Below are 20,474 nucleotides of genomic sequence, written 5' to 3'. Positions count from 1 at the left end.
TAGAGCTCATGAGTGACTTACATAGTTTCTCCCGGCAAAGCACAGGGTCACTGGGGTCACTGGGTTCACTCTCTCCAGCTTTGTTGACAGCTCTTACTCGGAATGAGTATTCCTGCCCTTCCATTAGCCCTGTGAGCAAATGCTCAGTGGTTGGGACCCCCTCAGCCACTCTGACCCAGTCATCTGTTCCAGTCTTCAGCATCTCAATGACATAAGACTCAATCTTTGCCCCTCCATCGTGTTCTGGCTTGGTCCAGTTCAATACTAATGATGTTTTGCCTACATCCTTTACAGTTGGTTTTCCAGGGGGCCATGGAGGATCTGCAAGTCAATGACAACATCATTTGTTTTGTCCAAAGAAAGTTAATATATGCCTCAAAATAACCACAGAAAATCATACAAATAATACCTATGGGATCCTTTATTAAGATTGGTTCAGTTGATCTACTTGGTTTTCCTGGTCCAGCCAAATTTTCAGCCAGCACACGGAATCTGTACTTTTTCTTATTGGTAAGACCTTTCACTCTGGAGCAGGAACAAAGTAACAGCATGGTAAGAAGTAGTAATCTATGTACTATACATAGAAGAGGATAATTTATTTAAATAGTGAGAATCAATTTGTAAATTTAACTGAAAATACTTCAACATAAATTTAACATTATTTTTAGCTCTACTGTCACATTCTTTATATTAGGCCAAATGTATCACTCAAATTGTATCTATAATTATTAGTTACCATAATATATTGGAAAACCAAATGCTTTCAAACTCCTAAAAAGTTACTTTTTTTAAATTAATTTTTTACATTCTAATCCCAGTTCCCCCAGAAAGTCGCTATTTTAAAGATAACAGATATGTGCCATTGGATGGTATTCATGTCATTTAGAATATGTAATAGAAGTAAAACTGATTAAAATCTCTTAATTTGTAGTCACATATGATCAAAAGGATCACTCGAGTGCAAACAACTGAGTATGTTGCTATTTTAAAACTTGATGGTGAGCTGGGCATTGGTGATGCACGCCTTTAATCCCAGCACTCGGGGTAGGCAGAGGCAGATAGATCTCTGTGAGTTAGAGGCCAGCCTGGTCTACAGAGCAAGCCAGGATAGGCTCCAAAGCTACACAGAAAAACCCTGTCTCGAAAAACCAAACACACACACAAAAAAACCCATGATGGTGATATGGGGTGGGGCTTACCTATATGTTGTGTCCTTTACTGGCATCTTATTGCATCGGACCCATTTATCAGTGTCAGGATCTAATCTTTCTACCCAGTATCCAGTGATGGGACTGCCACCATCGTCATCTGGCTCACACCATGTGAGTGTCACTGCATCTTTAGTGATGTCAGATGGTTCTAGGCGAGTTGGAGGTCCAGGTGGATCTATAGACAGGATAATGATTAAAAAAAAGTCATACATTCTGTACCCAACACCTGAGTGCAAGATTGCCGTAAGCATCCTTTTTTTTTTGTTGTTAGCTGATTGAGAATCTTACCAAACTGATATTTGGCTATTATTGGAGCAGCCTGCACTGGCTCACCAACACCATACATGTTCTCTGCAGCAACTCTGAAGATGTACTCTTTGTTGGGTGTTAATTTGGTTGCCTTGAAGTTTGTGTCCTTAACAGTGGATGAGAGCTTATGCCATACATCACTGTCTGTTGCTTTTCTCTCCACAACGTAGTTGGTGATCTTAGATCCACCATCATCTCTTGGTGGGTTCCATGTCAGAAGACATGACTCATTGGTCACATCTGTGATGTCAAAAGCAGCTGGTGGTCCGGGTTTATCTGTGGGTGGTATTACATGGGGAAAAAATGTTTTAAACTGTGTTCTGGTCAAGTAGCCATGGTGAATTTCATCCTTTTAAAAAGAAGAGCCTTTCTTACCCAAGACATTCACTTCCACCACAGCAGTGGCCCGGCCGCAGACGTTCACAGCTTCTATGATATATGTGCCCGTGTCACTTCTCTTACTGTCTGTGATTGTCACTGTGGACTTCTTAGGAACGTTTTCAATGGTGATTCTTTGGTCTGGCTTCAGAACTTTATCTGCCTTTGTCCAAGTTATTTTAGGTTCAGGCTTTCCAGTCACAGTGGCAGGGAGCTCAATCTTCGTTCCAGCTTTCACAGTGAGCCCCGCAAGGAGTTTCACATCAAGGAAGATCTCAGGAGCCTCTGAATTGGAAAAGATTATTCATGCTGTTAGTGAATTCAAGCAGACAAGGTCAGAGGCCTGACTGACAAGACAAGAAGGAAATGATAAATACCCTGTGTGTCCACTGCCTGGATCTCTTCTGTGGGTTTGCTTGGCTTGCTAGCACCTTGCCTGTTCAAGGCTTTCACGCGGTAGGCATACCATTTGCCTTCCTCGAGACCTGTCACTTCCATTCTGCCAGAAAACAAAATAGGGGTTTTATTGTTATGTAGATAACCTATGACACTTACAGTTATATAGTATAGTTATTTTTCTAAAATCCATACCACTGACATAGTACTGCCTTTAAATGAAATATCTGGACTGTGGGGAGAAGAGGAAGCTCTGGATGTGACAGGAGTGGCTGAAATCCCGATGAATCATGTTGTTGGCATGAGCAAAATCATGTCCTCAGACCCATGGAAATGGCAAAGCCTTCCTCTGGTCTAAGTGCCAGTGTTGACAAACAATTGACCTTTAGGTAAGGCTAGTGTGTATAAAACGAACGACTATAGCTTCCTCCTCCTGGATGTTTACATCTCCCCTACCCAGACCTCCCACTGAGACCATCTAACCCCTCCTTTTTTTGCTGTATATAATAAACCTGCTGAATTTACTGGTATCATCGTATGTGTCCTCCATTACAGTGAGCATACCCCCACTGGACCACAGCATATCTCTATATCTCTATATCTATCTATCTATCTATCTATCTATCTATCTATCTATCTATCTATCTGCTGTGTCTTCCATTTCTTCATTCTTGTGTTGCCCCAGTCAGGTTTCTGGGACTAGGCTATGTTTGACTTGTAACTTGATTTTTCATTATTGCAACTAATGAAAACCTTGAGCAAGGCTGTCCATGCTTAGCTGAACTTTGTAAAACCAGTTATAGGTATACTAGGAGAACTCTTGGTAAGGAAAAAAAAAATGAACATTTAACGTTGCCCAGGTAAAATCTATTCTAGTGGGCAGGAATTAGAATTATTTATGTGTCTAAAAAACAAACACCTACTTTGTGTCTGCAACAGGCTCCCCACAGGCAACCCATTTATCAGAACCACGTGGGCACTTTTCAACTATATATCCTTTGATGCGCGAACCACCATCATTTTTAGGAGGATCCCATGTTAGGAAGATGCTCTTGGCAGTCCTATCTCTCCATTTAACATTCTCTGGTGGGTCAGGTACCGCTGTAATATTTAAAGGAGGAAATTAGTCTTAGACAGGTTCCCCTCCAGTTACCTCCATTCTACCAACCTGTGCTTTCCCCTAAACTTTAACTCCAGGTCTAAAGCCAAAAGTAGGTAACACAGACCAGGCATGAACTTACTTGCAGGAGCAGACATATTTACAGGTTCATCAGTATATGCAGGTTCTCCAGGGCCACACTTATTTCGAGCACAGACCTTGAATAGATATTCCTTTCCTTGAACAAGATCAGGAACTGTGAATTCTAGATCAGTCACAAAGTCCATAACCTGGGACAAAAAAAAAACAGGTCATTGACTATCTTCCCTGAGTATTACCTCAAGGAAAAGATTTTTTTTTAGCATGAATATAGATACAAACTATTATTTTTTTTAAGACTGGGACTTTTCTATTTAGCCCAGACTGGCCTAGAGTCTACTACTATATAGTTCAGGTTGGCTATAAATCCATGGTCCTGCCTTAGCCTCTATAAGCATGTGCCTCTACATCCTGCTTACTCTAAAGTTGTTTTAAATGAAATCTTAGTGCTATTCTCATATTAATTTTGTATTAGGAAAAAAACAGAAAAGTGGGTATAATAATATTCTTCCTTAAATATGAGAAATAGATTCATAGTTTTCATCCATTAGAAAGATGGTAGTTTGTTTACTAGAAATTTAATTTTAAATGAGAGTAATAATGGGCAGGGGGTGAACTCATTGATGTAGTTGCTATTTAGCATGTGAATCTAAGTTTTGTTTCTAGTACTGCAAAATGTGTGTATATAGATACATGTAACACACACACACACACACACACACATACACACACACACACAGCATAAATGGAGAAAACAGTGGCAGATCAGGTTAACTAAGGTAAATCTAGTGCAGTGAGGGGAAAAAAATATGACCACTGGGGCAATAAATATTTCCTTTGAAATGGCTTATAGCACAGTGTTTGCATTGTGAGTACTCATTAGATATCAAGTATATAAGTAAGCTTTCTTTTATGTGTTAAACAAGCCTAGCTGAAAACAAAATGGGACAACTATACCAAACCCTGGCTAAATTCCCCAAGGAATGTTAAAAAGGTTGTGATACTTTTTCATGAGACAAAGGTAAAATGATTGATGTAGCACATGGCCCATCTGTATAGCCTCCCAGTCTCCTCCTGGGATTTCCTCCATTCTCTTTTCTAAAATTGCTGCGTTACCATGCAACACTCACTTTAGTCCATGTTTTCCTGCTCATTTCTCTCTTTTCAATAACATATCCAGTTAGTGGACTTCCTCCATCATCGTCTGGTGGTTCCCAAGTCAAGTGTACAGAATCCTTTGTTATGTCACTAAATTTCAGTTCTTTGGGTGCACTTGGGGGAGCTAATAAAAAGAAATACAATGAAACTCAATATGGTTGAGCCAATATGTGTTAATACAGGCAATCTCATTAGCTAGCAAGAGTTTAATTCCTTACCTATGACATTGACATCAATTTCTCCAGAAATCGACTTCACGGGATTTTCTAATGTGAGTGTGTAAATACCCTTGTCTGTCCGTTCACTTGGAGAAATGGCAAGTTCAGCATAGGCTGATATGGTCTTCATTTTTACTCGATCCCCCTCTTCTAGTACTTGATCTCCAAAAGTCCAGGTTGCTTTTGGTCTTGGATAGCCTGTGCTTGGAACCAGGATCTTGATGGGATTTGGGACTATAACTTCCAGGCCATCTTTAAATGCGCTCAAATCCATTGTTGGTTCAACTACCAAAAACAAAAATCAATTAATTTCTAGCACTATATTTATGTCTCTGGCCACCAGAAAATGTGTGTGCTATTCCCTAATGTAAAAAGTAAAATATTTATTTACCAAAGGCATCATCAGCTGTGAGAGGACCAAGGATCTCAGATGGATCTGAAACACCAGCTGCATTCTCTGCAGATACTCTGTATAAATATTTGTTCCCTTTGTGTAATCCAGTGACCTAAAATTACAAGTTAGCATTAGTTAACATCGTTTTTTATTTAATCCCGTGAACTTACACATATATACAATATATATACATACATACATACACACACACACACACACACACACACACACACACACACACACACACACACACAAATACGTGCAAACTCCTTACCTTGTAAGTCAGTTCAGGGACAGGTTTCATATTGCAGCGAATCCAATTGTCTTTTCCTTCTTCACATCTTTCAATTATATAGCCCAATATTGGGCTGCCTCCATCTTTCAGAGGAGGCTCCCATGTGAGCTGCACTGATGATTGTGTCTGATCTGAGGAACTTAGGTTCACAGGAGGACTTGGTCTCTCTAGAATAGCCAAAAGATTTGGGACATACAATTTTATTGAGTGACAATTTATTAAGGCATGGAATGATCCTAACAGTCTCATCAAACAAAATAAGTTTATAAACAATGTGGGCACAGTCTTGACTTTTACAATTTTGTTTTAAGTTTGTGGATGCTCTACCTTTTATTTTGTGTTATTTGATTAGAATGATTTGAATGAATAGATTTAATTCTTTGGCTACATGCAGTGTTTATTTCCCCTTTTAATTATTATTATGATCTTACCTATTGGATCAGCAACTTTGACAAAGGGTGTGGCTGTACTTGGTTTCCCAACTCCAATTCTGTTCTGGGCTCTGACACGGAAGCTATACTCCTGTCCTTCAACCACATCAGTGACTGTTGCTGATAGGTCTTCAGCTCTTACAGTCATGGCAGTGTCCCACCTGATAGAAGTCTTGTCTCTCAATTCAATCACATAGTTTGTGATTTCAGCACCTCCGTCATACTCTGGTGGCTCCCATGTCAGTGAGACACCAAATCTATTCACATCAGTGATGGTGACATTCAAAGGAGGGCCTGGAACATCTGCATGTCACCACAGAAGAAGTACACATGAATTTGTATTATGTTGGAGATAAACACAAAGCTAAGCTAGTTGGCAATTTACTTAAATACTTCTTACCATATTTGCTCCTGGCTTCCACAGGATTGTCAGTTTCTACTGGTTCCCCAGTGCCAACTCTGTTCCTTGCACTCACACGGAATAGGTACTCCACTCCTCCTTTCTGTAGTCCAGTGACAGTAAACTCACAGCTGTCTGCTCGGTCAGTGGCCAGAACCCAGGTCTTTCTCTTGATATCACGCCGTTCAACAACATAACCTATGATTTTGCTCCCACCATCTGTTAATGGTTCTTCCCAAGCGAGGCTTACTTCACCATCGAATGTTTCTGTGACTTCTAAGTTACGGACTGGCCCAGGAACATCTGCAATTTACATATCACAGAATGTTTAGTAGCGCTCTGCCTTTAAGCGGTGCTGTGCCAATCAAGTCTGAGTGACTCGGTGGCTTACCAATAACTTGTAAATTGATAAAGCCTTCTGCTTTTCCATGCTTGTTCTGAAGCACGATTTTATACCTCCCCTTGTCTTCTTTTTTGGCTTCTAAGATTCTGAAAGAAGTCTGCTCAGCTGTAGTGTCTACAGTTTTTGTAGACAGAGGTTCATTTTCTTTAAACCATTCAGCTTCTGCTTTGGGGTAGGCATCATAGGGCACTACCATTGTCAGGGGCTGCCCAGCATCAACCACGAGATCCTGATCAGATGTCTTGATTTTAGGTGCAGCTAGTGAGAACAAGAACATACAAATGTATTTGAGTTATATCTTGTAGTTACTCTATACATTTGCTAGCATCATCATAACCTTGGAAGTATGCCACATTAACTTTATAGCAGAGAACACTGTTCAAGGGTTATAATACTTCTCCCCTACTCCAAACCATCAGCCTTTAGAAAAAGAGGGTTGAAGATGGTGTCAGTCATTAACATCTAGCCTTCATTAAAAACAGTAGCAGTGGACCTAGAATACAGTGAAATGGGCTTTGCTTTTGTGGTTGAAACTATTTTATAAACTAGGTTTTTGATAAAGTACTGCCTACCTAGTTCAGGATAAATCAGGTGTGTGTGTGTGTGTGTGTGTGTGTGTGTGTGTGTGTGTGTGTGCAAGATATACCAATAGTTTGTTTTGTTTTGTTTTGTTGTTTTTTTTGATACAGGGTTTCTCTGTGGCTTTGGAGGCTGTCCTGGAATTAGCTCTTGTAGACCAGGCTGGTCTCAAACTCACAGAGATCTGTCTGCCTCTGCCTCCCAAGTGCTGGGATTAAAGGCATGCACCACCACCTGGCACTAATAGGGTTTTTAGAACAAACTATGCAGTTATCTTGGGCCAAGATGAGTATATATCTGAAAGATCCACAGTTGTGCCACAGTAGAGTGTGGGATTGTCATTAATTCTATGAATTCATGAGCAGCTGCCATGTGCCAGGAATAATCCAATGGTATAACATAAATGCCATTAACTTTCTCTTCATAGTAAGAGAAAGAAGAGTATCCAACATGCGGAATGGGCTTGAAAACCATAGGCTTTCTCAAGGAGTATTTTGCTATAACTGAAATCTACGTAAGCTCTGTGATTTCATGAGAACACTACAAAGCAAAGGAAGGCAACTTACCTGCTAATTCAAGTTTAGCCCTGGCTTCTTTATCTTTGGCAATGAATCTGTATTCACCCTGGTCACGTGGCTTAATATCACAGATCTGTAGCCTGTGTATCTTTCCTTCACTCATCATCTGGTGCTTGTCACCCTGGACAACAACCATATTATTTCTAAGCCATTGAACCTCCACTTTATCTTTGTTGAGCTCAGCCAAAAAGATAACATCTGCACCAGGGGCTTCAAGAATATCTTGAGGAGGCCTGATAATCTCAACAGGGATTTCTGGAAAGAAAATGTAAACATAAAAACACATGTATGCTTGTCTTTTTTATCAACATCATAAAAAAATTGTCTCTTCAGCTAGAATTATTCTTAAAGCCAATACACACCTTCTACAAAAAGTCTAGCTCGGGACTTCCTGTCCTCCACGCCACAAGCGTATTCGCACTCATCCTCCAGCCTGCAGTCCTTTATGATGAGTCTGTGTATGCTTCCATCCTTTTCAAATTTGTATCTGAAGAAGAGATTGAATGGTTAGTTAGCTTGCAGCACGAGTGTTAGTGTTAGACTGTCAGCCTGCACACAAAAACAGCAGAGCAAGGGCACCAAACTCTTTTTTTTTGCGTACTTTTTGCCTTCCTTGATTTCTCTTCCATTTCTGTACCATTTTACATTGGCTTTCTCTCTGGAGAGCTGGCAGGAGAAGACAGCATCATCAAACTCTGTGACTGTCTGGTCTTCCAGGTGCTCCACGAATTCTGTTGGGGCTTCGATGATAAGCAGCTCTGCAACCGATTTGTCTTGTCCAGCAGTGACAATGTATTCACCTTCATCTGGAAAGCCACAGTCCTTGATGATTAGAGAGTGCTTGTACTTATCAATTCGATATGATATGCGGTTGTCAAAAGCCACTTCTTCTCCATTTTTGGTCCACTTGAGTGTTACGTTGAGACGATTCACCTTACACCAGAATGTGACCGATTTCTTCTCCATTGTTTCAATATCTTTAAGAGGCTCAACAATCCTCAGGTCTTCCTCTGTGGTAATAGAGAACAATAAAGTTGAATTTAGTTGTTTGCATAATATTAATTGCTGGAAAAAAAATTCTCTAGGACCATCTAAGTCACATACCTTCCACTATTAGATTGGCTGCGCTTTTAACATTTTCACCTCTGTGATTAGTCAAAGACACATTGTAATTGGCTTGGTCATCTAAGCGTGCATCTCTGATTCTGAGAGTGTAGACCAGGTCTTTTTGGAGAATGATGTATTTTGAACTATCAAATATGGCTTCTTCATTTCTGAACCATTTGGCTTTGGCACCTTCAGTATTGACTTCACAGTTGAAGACAACCTCTTGTTGTTCTTTTACCTTGGTGTCCTTAAGAGGAACTATGATCTTGAGTTTTTCTGTAAACAATCAATAAGACTTTTAGCATGACAAAGGACCAAAACTACAAATATATCAATTCCAAGAAGCAAGGACAAACTTACCAATGACTGTCAGGTGAGCTGCAGCTCTGGCAGCCCCAACCATGACTACGTAAGTGCCCATGTCTTGTAATGTGGCATCTTTCACTACGAGGACTCTCTTCTTGCCATCAGCAATGATGTCGTATTTGTCGCCAGATTCCAGTGTCTGATCATCCCTCTTCCACTGAACTTCGAAGCTTTCCTTTGAGATTGTGCAGACAAACTCGGCCTTTTCTCCTTCAAGTATTTCAAGGTTTTGAGGCTTTGAGATGAATTCAGCAGCAAGTTCTGGAAAGAAAAGAGTTGGAAGACATGGAAAGCATAGGCATTTGTATCTTAAATACGACAAGGAGGAAAAGATTAGAGATGCCCTTCTCTGAGATTTTCATACCATGGACTTTGACTTTGCCATCTGTCCGAGAACTTGGGAGTCGACAGTTGTAGCTGCCTGCATCCTCAAGCTGTGCGTTCTGAACTATCAGGATTCTCTTCCTTCCATCAGTAAGAATTTCAAATCTTCCTGTTTCTATGATCTCCTCATCCCCTTTGTACCAGATCACTTCTGCCCCGGGCTTGGAGACTTCACACACTAGTTTGATAGTGTCTCCTTCACTAACTTCAAGGTTGGCAAGATTTTTTGTGAAGACAGCTTCTTCCTCTGTAGAAAAGAACCCAAATTCATTCAGTGAAACTGGAAGTGGGTTTTCCTGACCAGTACATTTAAGCAAAGAAAGACTTCATGCTCACCAAGAACTGTCAGCATGCCGGAAGTTCTGGCTGTCCTCACTTCACAGGAATATTCTGCTTCATCATTCAACAGACATTTGTTGACGACAAGAATTCGTACTGCTCCCTTAGAAATGATGTCATACTTTTTGCCCTTTTTAATTTCAGCACCATCTTTAAACCACTGAACCTGTATTTTAAATCAAATAGATTTTTAAAAAATCATTTTCATGTTGTTCCCTCATATGGTATCCCTAACAGAAACTAGGGGAAGTAGGATCCTGAGGACTTTAAAAAAGCAATCATAAGACATTATAGTATTATGAAGGAGGGCAGATAAAAATATAAATAAAAAGACACAAGAACAAAGTTACCAAGTACTGTTGACCCACTATGATACTATTACCAATTATGAAAAAAAAAACCCCAGGATTATGCAAGTTTTGAGTCTTGGAGGCCTTAGATACCACACGTACCACCTTCACTGCTGTGAAAACAGACTGAAAATTGAAGGAATTTGGCAATAATAATAGTTCATGGCAACCAGAAATACTTAGCTAAGATAGGGAATTACTGCTACTTAATATTTTTTTAATCTTAAAAAATAGCAATTCCAAATGGCTCTAAATAATAAATCTCTTATGGGTTCAAGGTTTTTCTATCAATTAATACTAAAGAGAATAATTAAGTCAGGTCCATCTTTCGTGCTAAAATATTTAATCTAAAGTGGGAGTCAGAGAAAAAATTAGCTATTTTTTTCTTTCCTTTTATTTGGCCAAAAGTAAACAAAGCTACTTGATAATCTAAGATAACATCATGTAGTCACAGACCTTGGCATTTTCCTTGGAAATTTCACACTCAAACCGAGCTGTTTCTTTTTCTTTAACTTGAAGGTCCGTGAGTGGTCTTAGGAATTCCACATGAGGAGCTATAAGAGAATGGCATTGGAATTCAAACAAGGCTCCTGCAATTTTATCCTGATACTTTTTTTTTTTCTGGTAAACATTAAGAAAAAGTTACACTCCCCCTGCCTTGGTTTTTTCAAGATAAGGTTTCTCTGTGTAGCTAGGCTGGCCTCAAACTCAGAGATCCTCCTGCCTTTGCCTCCCAAGTGCTGGGACTAAAGGCTGTGCTGCCACCACCCAATTAGAAAAAGTGACTCTCTTTTGCAAAGGACTTCTTATTTTCCTCTTCCTATCTTAATAGACTGCAACTGACATTGAAATCACTTGCAGCTTCCATTGGGAATGATGCTTTACTTTGAAACTCTCTAGCTCACATACATTATGTTTTACTACGCTACCAACTTAGTTCTTTTGAACTGAGACTCATCTCTTTTGAATGATTACTGTAGGAAATGCCTTCTCTCTTTCGGTACTATTCCTTTGAAGGAAACAAAGAAAACACTAGTAAGTAAAGAAACATCATTATGAAACCAGTAGAATTCAAAGACAATAGTCTGAATTCAAAGATAATAGCTCTGTCTATGGCTATAACGCATGAGTCCACTTGGAATCACATATATCAGCTTTTCATTTTTGACTCAGCTTTAAAGACTTCACACGCAAATCAGGCATGTATTAGTGTGACAAACACTGTGCTCTACACAGGGCGTTGATTTGGCTTTTATATCTGTCAGTTCATGCATCTCCAGAAATCTGATGGCTGCTGGATGGGGTAGAGCAGCTGCCTCCTGGCCCTTACATCTTTCAGAGCTCCTATCAGGCCTTTCCAAGTTGACTCTTTGTGATCATGAGGTTCTCAGACCAATGCTAGCTGACAAGCTTGAAGATAAAAGCCATCAAAGCTGAACCTTCTCCAAAAGGAAGTAGATGACAAAGGGAAGAAACTTCATGGGGCTACTCGGAGGTAAGTTAAAGTAGAGGAACCAAAGCATGGAAAGAGTGACGCAGTACAAGATGCTGGAAGCATGCACACTCAAAGCCACTAGGTTTAGTTGACAGATGAGAAGCAACATAGCCAAGCAAATACTGCACAAAAATACACCATGAAAATGTTTTGCTGGACAAATGAATCAACAAAGCAAATGAACTAGCTAGCACTTGGCATACTGAGATGAGGGGTTATTTCTCCACCAGAGTAAGAAGCCATAGTAAAAATGATAGAGTTCTTTGTTCAAAGAATCCAGGACTCAAAGGACCTGGGCCTCGTTCAGCTTCTCATCCATCCTTATTCTCAGATTGAATTATGTGATTGGTTGTTATATTATAGTTGTTCTCAAGTATGTTCCTGTTCAAACAACCTTCATTTTCATTTTTCAGACTTCTCCAGGCATGAAAACTTATCTTCCAAATTGAATGAGGGTTCTGTAGTTCTCCTAGTGAGTCAGTTTGTTTTCATCTCTAGCAGGTATTCATATAGTGGGTATAATCACATACGGACAAAGAGCACAGAAGTACAGGGAAACATGGTTGATAGCTTTCCCAAGGCCAGACAGAACACAAGAATGTTTTTAAAAGAAACATGTGATGTATTGGGTTAGGTCAACATCCATACTGTAAGTTGCCAAGAATTATGATTAGGCCAAGATGGGCATGCACAAAGTGTCTTGGTTTTTGGCTACAAAGAGTTGCAAGTGCCAAGTCCTGTGGAGGAATACTTACGAACAACATTCAGGTTACAGGAAGTCTTAAAATCCTTAGCATCGCAAGTGTACGTTTTGATATCCTCAGGGGTGCAATCATGTATAATGAGTTTTCGGACCCTGCCATCAGCGATGATTTCATACTTCTTGCTTTTAAGGATTTCTGTTCCATTTTTGAACCATTTCACCTTGGCATTTTCTCTGGACACTTCACACTCCAGGACTGCAGTGGCCTCCTCTTCGACCGTCTGGTCTTCAAGAGGCTTAGTGAACTCAACTGGGGGTTCTGAAAGAGTCATACCAATTAGCGGCTTCCCATCTCCAAGAGTTCCAGAACTTTCTCTAATTCCCTCTGGCATCTCCAGGGTTACTTCTGGTCTCTAAGTTTACTCATTTGTGAAGCTATTTTTCACTTAGATGGTTTCCTTAAATAGTGATGTTTTATCATTATTCATACATACAGAGACAAAAAAAAATTTCTATGATTTTTCCCTCCCACTGGCTAGCCTAGAAATTCATTATGTAGACCAGGCTAGTTTCAAACTTGTGGCAATCCTTCTGCCTCTGCCTCTTGAGTGTGAGGCTTATAAGAAAAGTAATTATAAAATAGTTATGAAACATAAAGGAAATAATGGCTAACGCTGTTTCATAAAAGGAGTTGGTAATAATTATTTTACCATTTGGTTTTGGAACTAGTAAAAAATACAATTATAACATGTTTTCTCCCTATGTTTAGGGAGAGAAAGAGTATGTAAAATGCACATTTGTTTTTTGTTTTGTTTTGTTTTGTTTTTTCTTCTGAGACAGGCTTTCTCTCTGCAGCCCGACTGTCCTGGAATTCACTCCATAGACTAGACTGGTCTTGAACTCACAGAGATCTGCCTGCCTCTGCCTCCTGAGTGCTGGGATTAAAGGTGTGTGCACTGCCTCACCATTGATAAAAAACTTTATTTTGTAATGCCAAAATGTAAAACTAGACTTCTGGATACTTGATTTTAATGATTTGTGGTATGCTTGCACAAAGACAATTAAGAGGTTGCATTAATTTATGATTCTCTTCATTATATGTGTGTTTAGAAATAAGCTATGCAATTACCTTTCACAAAGAGATTGGCCTGAGTTTTGAAATCCTTTGCTGTCAGCTGGACTTCTCCTGCATCTTCTAGCTTCACATCCCTGAGGGTGAGTGTATGAACTCTTCCTTCTGAACGTGTCACCACCTAGTTGCGTTTTAAAAGAGTACAGGTAACCAATAAATGAAATAGCCACCTAGAATGCAGGTTCCTTAATTCACTTAGGTAAACTATGTAAGAGTGTTATCTACATTGGTTTATAATCATATATGTTGCATATATATTTTTTCAAGTGACTTCAACATATTTTTCGAAACTTTTAGGCTTTCTTAGTTACCATTATATAAATATGAGGTGACCTTTTATGTTGAAATTGCACACACCAATTTCAATTTCTATTTATATTTTGACCTTGTGAAAAATATGTGTGATTATAGATATGTATGCATTTCTGCTTTGCTTTGGGTTTCTGTGCAGAAAGAATTTAGAGAAGTTAAAAGTGAAAAAAAATGATTGGCTACTGTAAGTTGAAAGTAGATTTTTTTTTCTGAAAGAAAATTGTATTTTCTAATGGGAAGGTAATTATGTAAATACAAACTAACACTCTTTTCACATTTACTTCAGCAATTAAATTTATTTTGGAAATGAATGTGATTCATGATTAATTTGTACAATTTTTGAATTTTGTTATTAAATTTCTTTGATGTTGACTCTTCATCTTCCTATGTTCGAACATCAGTAATAGGAAAGCCAGATATCATTGGGAATGTTGTAAGTAGAATCATTCTGGAGTAATGATTGGGGTTTGTCTAGTTTTAGAACCTAAGATTCCTCAGGAACTCTGCTCTGTCATTGGTTTTAATATTGCTTAAATGTCCTTTTAGAGTTAAGAATTATATCAACTTTAAGAATTATATCGACTGTTTCCTGGTGAAACTATTTGTATTTATTTTGTTAGAGGCAGAAGAAAGAATAAGGAAAACAGTTTCACTGAAACGTATATTCCTCGAACAAGAACACAGCATCGTTACTCATATAATTGTCCTTAATACTGAGAATAGCTAAAATAATGATAAAGAACAATGTACAGCTAGGAGACAGTAGTTAAGATTTACCCTAGGTACATAGCTGCTACTTACTTGAGGAAGTAGGGTCTGAAAGAGACTTTTAAAAAAATGTATGACTATGAATTTTGAAGTTTGACTTAAGGCCACTTAAAAGGAACTTCATTTTCTAACATATACACAAATACATAATTTCTATTAATGCATTAATTTGCCATCTGAGTTATTCTGAGAAATCTATAGGATATTTTCTGTCACTGAATATATTACCTAGAATATAGTGGGTTTCCAATAAATGGCCTATGCAGACCATAGTCAGTATTTTGACTTTGTTTGAATAAAAAGCAAATAAAAAAGGAAATATAACAGATAGGAAAACAAACCAACAAAATGAATGTCATATATTTTTGGTAGAATATATAATGATAATACTAATAGTTATCCTTTATTGATTTATAATGGAGCATACTGGTGGAACACAGACAGCACTACCAAGCTGTTAAAAGTTAACTACAAAATTACCAAAAGCCTCTGAGAATTTAGCATTTAGCCATTTTTACTTGGCCAAAGGGAATAAAAACCAAAAAATGAAAGAAAAATATAGTTTATTTCCAGAATGCTCTCTTTCAGTTTCCCATGTCTGTAAGTTGTTTTGTCTGTTTGCCTCTTGGTGTAGAGGTTAAAGATTTTTTTACAAAAAGTATAGATAAAAAGGCTTGAGTTACAATGATAAGAACAATTTGTGTTATTAGACTTAATTTATTCAAAACCCATAAACTATAATAAGTGAACATGCTACTTTGCAGTTTATCCTTAAATTCCTTTTGAAAAGAGACATTTAAGAGGTACAAGATCAAGTTCATAGGAGTATTACTATTTTGGGGAGGTGGCAGGGACGGATTAACATTCCTATGCACAGGGACACACTGAGCAGCAGCCCTCTGACTCCAGTGGTCCCACCCTTCCTAACCCTAGGAAAAAATGTAAAGATAATAATAGATTTTCCTATCTGAGTAAAACAAATGCAAGATTTTTAGGAACCTACATTTAAGTCCAAATAGTAGAGTTTTTGCAATAGAATGGAGAGTCATCTTTCTTTTGTTTTCTAATAAAAGCTCCTAGTTTGACCCCTAAATAAGAAAGAAGCTATACAAGACTGAATAGGAAAAAAGTAGTACATATTTACACAAGAACTTGAGATGAATCCGGCACCTGGTTCAGTATTTAGAAGACTTTGTTGTAAGGGAAGTTTTTTGGTGTGTAAATTAATTCTCATGCTATAACTGGAATGTTCTGCTACCTTTTCTAGTTGGTAACAATGGAAACCAAAGGTCATGGTCCTCTGTGTGCTGGGCAGAACTTACCTACCAGATGACTGCCACCAGGTTATGACTTAGTCATCTAGTAGAATACTAATTTTAAAATCTGTTTCCAAACATCTACTACGAGAAGGCATTGTGCTCTAGTACTCCAGCCTCCTGGTAAGACTAAATCCCCTTTTAGTGATATTTTTTTGAGTCTTCAAATTTTGATTTGTATAGAAGTTTTACATATGGTCAGTATTATTTCTGGAATATTGGGCAATGTGAAAGCCACAGAACAAGGGAATGTCCTGTATTTTTCTGTTTTTTTTTTTAATGTTTTATTTTTCAAGGAACCAAAATACATGGCAAATTTTCAAGCTAATTTGAGTATCACCTCTACACTGTATAGGGCTTGTGTAAGTTTAATTTCCTGATCCAGACAGAAACCCAGGAGGTATAGAATACATAGATTGATTTAGGCCTCTCTGAATAAATGGCTCAGTTTTCACTTTTGGGTGGAAACTATACAAAACTGAATAGGAAAAAGGGTAGACATATTAAAACAAGAAACTTGAGATGAATCCAGCACCTGGGTCAGTATTTAGAAGACTTAGGAAAAGCTAAGGTAGTTTATGCAAACTTCTCAAACATTTATTCATTTACACATAGGGATCCCAACACTCTTCATTCTCCCCCATTCCACCAACTATGCTTTAAATAGCCCTCTTGCATTCCAGAATTTGCATAGCCCGAAGCACTTGAGTGTTAAAAATAGCATTGGAGAAATGCTAGAAGAGAAAATCTGCTCAGAAGTTATCTCTCCAACTCTACCAACTGCCTGAAATGGAGTTCTAGTCTCCTCTTAATCCGCTTATATGCAAAACACTAGATAACACAGGAGGAGCCCCTGAGCAGGGCTGCTGCTGAGAACCCAAGTAGAAAGTCCCCTTTCTCTCTCCTTTCTTTCCATCACTCCCACAACCTAGCCTTGATGGCTAATGAGCATTGGCCTTTTTTCCTTTCCCAGGAAAACTACAACCTGATCATATTGAAAGGTGTTACTTCTATTTTAGTAAAACACCATCATCAGGTTAAACTTAACGTAAATTTGTAAACTCCACCTTACAGTTTCAGGGGAAATCAAGTTAGAGGCAGGAGAAATGCAAAGGCTGTAGAGGGGACATTAGAAAGAACAAGCAAAGGACAGTTACAGTGACCCTAAAGGAGAGAGGCAAAGCAGCGACTGTGTGCCCTCCCACTTTTTACCTTATCATCAGGCTCCAGTTTCTTCCCTTTGAGGTACCATTCCACTGGAATATCCTCATAAGAGAGCTCACAGTCAAAGGTGGCTGTTTCCCCTGCAGTCACTGTGACATCCTTTAGAGGCCTCAGAAGACCAATTATCCGTGCTTTACGAGAGGAAAGAAAATGCCTTGTATTACTCATTCTGTAATTCCTCAAGAATAAACAGATTTAATTCTTCGTTTCCATGGTTGTTTTCTTCAAGAAGGAAAGAACCACAAGACTGGCTGCTGTTCTAACTTCCATGTGTGTGTGGCCCCGTGGTGCTGAGAAGGGGAGAGCAGGCAGCCAAAGAGCTGGTGTTTGTAGGAGCCCCTTCTTCAGGATATACAAGGTCAGCAAGAAATCTGGGCTGCATCTGTCTCTCTGCCAGGCGTCAAGTTCCTCTTGCTACATAAGGTATGTGACCTCCAAAATAACTAAGGCTCTGATTGGGAGAGACAAGGGGTCCTCGGCCCCACAGCCTGTCCATGTCCATCAACCACTTTGCACCTTCCAAAAATGGGAACCTACTTTTTCTACCTCCCTTCTTGAGTTGAAAATGCCTACACAGCAAAAGTATTCTCTGTAGGGCTACTGTTGGATAGTCACTTGAGCGATATGGTTTTTTAAGAATTTTAAATTCTCAGTTCTTACTGTATGTTTATCTGTTTTGAATGAAAGGATTGCTAGAAAAAAAATCTAACTTTAATTTGTTATTGTTGTTCAAAGTCACTAAAAATATCAAGACTTTAGAATCTGAAGAACGTTTACATCAGGAGGTCAAAAAATACATAGAAGAAAGCCAGTTTTTATACATATAGAGTGTTTTATAATCTCATTTAATTTTACATGTGTTCATTTTCCATGAAAGTATGGGGTAAATTTTTTTTTATCAAAAAACACATAATACTTACGCTTAACTCGGAGATGGGCACTGGATTTGACATTGGCAGCTTGGAAATCTACGCCACCAGTCTGGTCCAGACGGCAGTTGTGTAAGATGAGAACATGTATCTTGCCTTCTTCTTTAATTTCACATTCCTGTGCCAAAGAAGAGAGAATAGTGTTCAGACTTTTTTCATGGATATATAATATAATTTATAAAAAGACACTACAAATGAATGGTTATATACACACTTTTTGTATGAAATACAGCTCCCAGGTACTAATAGGAGAAGTATTTCTTTTAGCTGTGTAATTCTGAACTAGCGGCATTATAGAATACATATGCCTTATACTGTGCTGGGCAAGAATCAGTAAAAATGACCTTCCTGTTCCATTCATAGACCCCAACATCTCTCTTTAGCTACAGGCCCCATACAGAACTTGATACCGTGTGTCAAATGCCCCACATGCACTCTGACTTTTCGCCTGTCCTTTTCCATTTCACACTATTCCTCTTAAGTGCTGACAGGTTCAGAAATAGCCATACAGGTGTTTGGAGCAGCGCCTCTCCCTTGAGTTTCCAGTTGGCATGGATATCATCTTCAGAGATTTCTGTTTCAAAGCGTGCCGTCTCAGTCTCCATCACCTCAACACTGTACAGGGGTCGCACCAGTTTAATTTCCCGATCTGGAAAAATGAAGGGTCAGCATGCACCATTAGTCTCTGCCAGAGAGGACTCCCATGGCAGCTAGAGGGAGACTTATGGGGATTTCCTCACCCTCAATGTCAAGCTTTCCAGAGGTTTGGTCTGTCCCACAGTCGCAGGTGTACTGGCCGATATCAGATTTCAAGGCTTTCTTGAGGATCAGCATCCTCTTCTTGCCATCAGCCTTAATAACAACATTTTTCGATGGCTTTATTTCCTTCCCGTCCTTAAACCATTTCACAGGTGCATCTGCTTTGCTGATTTCACACTGAAGAACCACTTCATCCTTCTCCACGCCTGTGTAATCTTGAAGCTTCCCTGTGAAGTATGGGTCTCCCTCTGCAGGTGAAGATAAATGGAGAACCGTCATGTACCTACAGAGCTGGGGATCCCTGAGAAGATGTAATGGTATCTCAGAGAGTTCCAAGCAAGCTTTAGAATGGTACCAAATTGTCCATCATTTAGCATCTTTAGTTTCTAAATGTTAGGAAGAGAATCAGTACACAGGATGTATCATGACTCAAAATAATCTGCTTTGACTCTTATCTGTTTGGACTTTTAAAAGAATTATCAGTAGCTTGAAGGACACATGTAGTTGAGCTTTTGGGCAAGTCCCTTTGCCATTTGTCCAGTCTTCCAAATTCTTATCCATTCATATCAGGAGCTTCCATAAACTTCAGTTTGTATCACTGCCCGCCCCCAATCTATCAAAAGTTTCCTGTGGGAGTATCTATGTATGTTAGATGTCATAAATGGATTCTCTTATATATACAAAGGACCAAGGAGAATAATGTGATTTGCTAAATTCTTTTTAGCTTCTCTCTGTAGAAACTTGAAAGGCTACAATTCTGAAATAATTTTGATGAAGGAAGGAGAAAGTACTTATGCATCTTATGTTACACGACAAGCCAGTTGTAATCTGATTCTGGCTATTTTGTGGGCCTAAGGGAATGATGATCACCTTACTTTTCTGTAGTTTTGGGTAAATGTATTTCATAAATGCACTTGGCAATGCTTGTGGTGGTTTCTTCGGTGAATTTCCATGCAGCATTACACTCACACTACTATTTCATATCTCTCTCACACACACCATACTTTTTGTTGAATTTAATATGATATAATTCAGTTGTAAGAAATGCCTACCCAGCACGGTGAGTTTAGCTTCTGAACTTATCCCCATAGCCTCCACTTTAATTTGGGAGGTGTCATCAATAGACAGGTCTTTGAACGTGATAGAGTGTGTTTTCCCCTCATCATGCATGGAGACTCGCTTGCTGGTGTGCAGGCGCTGGTCATTCTTGAACCAGCTCACTGGGATGTTGTCATGGGACAGCTCTACTGTAAACACTGCATTTTCCCTCTCTTTGGCTGTCACGTCCTTGAGCGGGGTTAGGAATTTGAGCCGGATTCCTGTCAAAGAAAACCCAACTCAT

The 20,474-nt window shown here is 39.0% G+C and overlaps 1 protein-coding gene across 1 annotated transcript in view; it reads right to left on the bottom strand.

Moving 5' to 3' along the window:
* Positions 1–20,474, bottom strand: part of Ttn (titin) — a 270,592-nt gene that overhangs the window by 85,998 nt on the left and 164,120 nt on the right. Inside the window, exons 63-92 of the mRNA XM_035446340.1 lie at positions 20,185–20,451; positions 19,114–19,380; positions 18,883–19,022; positions 18,365–18,491; positions 17,433–17,575; positions 13,822–13,945; positions 12,745–13,011; positions 10,951–11,048; positions 10,142–10,310; positions 9,786–10,052; positions 9,416–9,682; positions 9,053–9,331; positions 8,550–8,958; positions 8,311–8,435; positions 7,937–8,203; positions 6,780–7,049; positions 6,389–6,691; positions 5,989–6,291; positions 5,537–5,724; positions 5,260–5,374; positions 4,869–5,153; positions 4,623–4,774; positions 3,536–3,683; positions 3,218–3,395; positions 2,276–2,397; positions 1,896–2,183; positions 1,500–1,796; positions 1,200–1,386; positions 410–525; positions 22–321 (exon numbers count right to left, since the gene is read on the bottom strand). Of these exons, the coding sequence (XP_035302231.1) occupies positions 22–321; positions 410–525; positions 1,200–1,386; positions 1,500–1,796; positions 1,896–2,183; positions 2,276–2,397; positions 3,218–3,395; positions 3,536–3,683; positions 4,623–4,774; positions 4,869–5,153; positions 5,260–5,374; positions 5,537–5,724; positions 5,989–6,291; positions 6,389–6,691; positions 6,780–7,049; positions 7,937–8,203; positions 8,311–8,435; positions 8,550–8,958; positions 9,053–9,331; positions 9,416–9,682; positions 9,786–10,052; positions 10,142–10,310; positions 10,951–11,048; positions 12,745–13,011; positions 13,822–13,945; positions 17,433–17,575; positions 18,365–18,491; positions 18,883–19,022; positions 19,114–19,380; positions 20,185–20,451 (6,468 nt within the window). The remainder of the gene's footprint in view (positions 1–21; positions 322–409; positions 526–1,199; positions 1,387–1,499; positions 1,797–1,895; positions 2,184–2,275; positions 2,398–3,217; positions 3,396–3,535; positions 3,684–4,622; positions 4,775–4,868; positions 5,154–5,259; positions 5,375–5,536; positions 5,725–5,988; positions 6,292–6,388; positions 6,692–6,779; positions 7,050–7,936; positions 8,204–8,310; positions 8,436–8,549; positions 8,959–9,052; positions 9,332–9,415; positions 9,683–9,785; positions 10,053–10,141; positions 10,311–10,950; positions 11,049–12,744; positions 13,012–13,821; positions 13,946–17,432; positions 17,576–18,364; positions 18,492–18,882; positions 19,023–19,113; positions 19,381–20,184; positions 20,452–20,474) is intronic.

The sequence above is a fragment of the Cricetulus griseus genome, chromosome 6 (genome assembly GCF_003668045.3).
Source record: "Cricetulus griseus strain 17A/GY chromosome 6, alternate assembly CriGri-PICRH-1.0, whole genome shotgun sequence".
Classification (NCBI taxonomy): Eukaryota; Metazoa; Chordata; class Mammalia; order Rodentia; family Cricetidae; genus Cricetulus; species Cricetulus griseus.
Note: the sequence above shows the minus strand (reverse complement) of the source record. Positions and strands in the feature narration are given on the sequence as shown.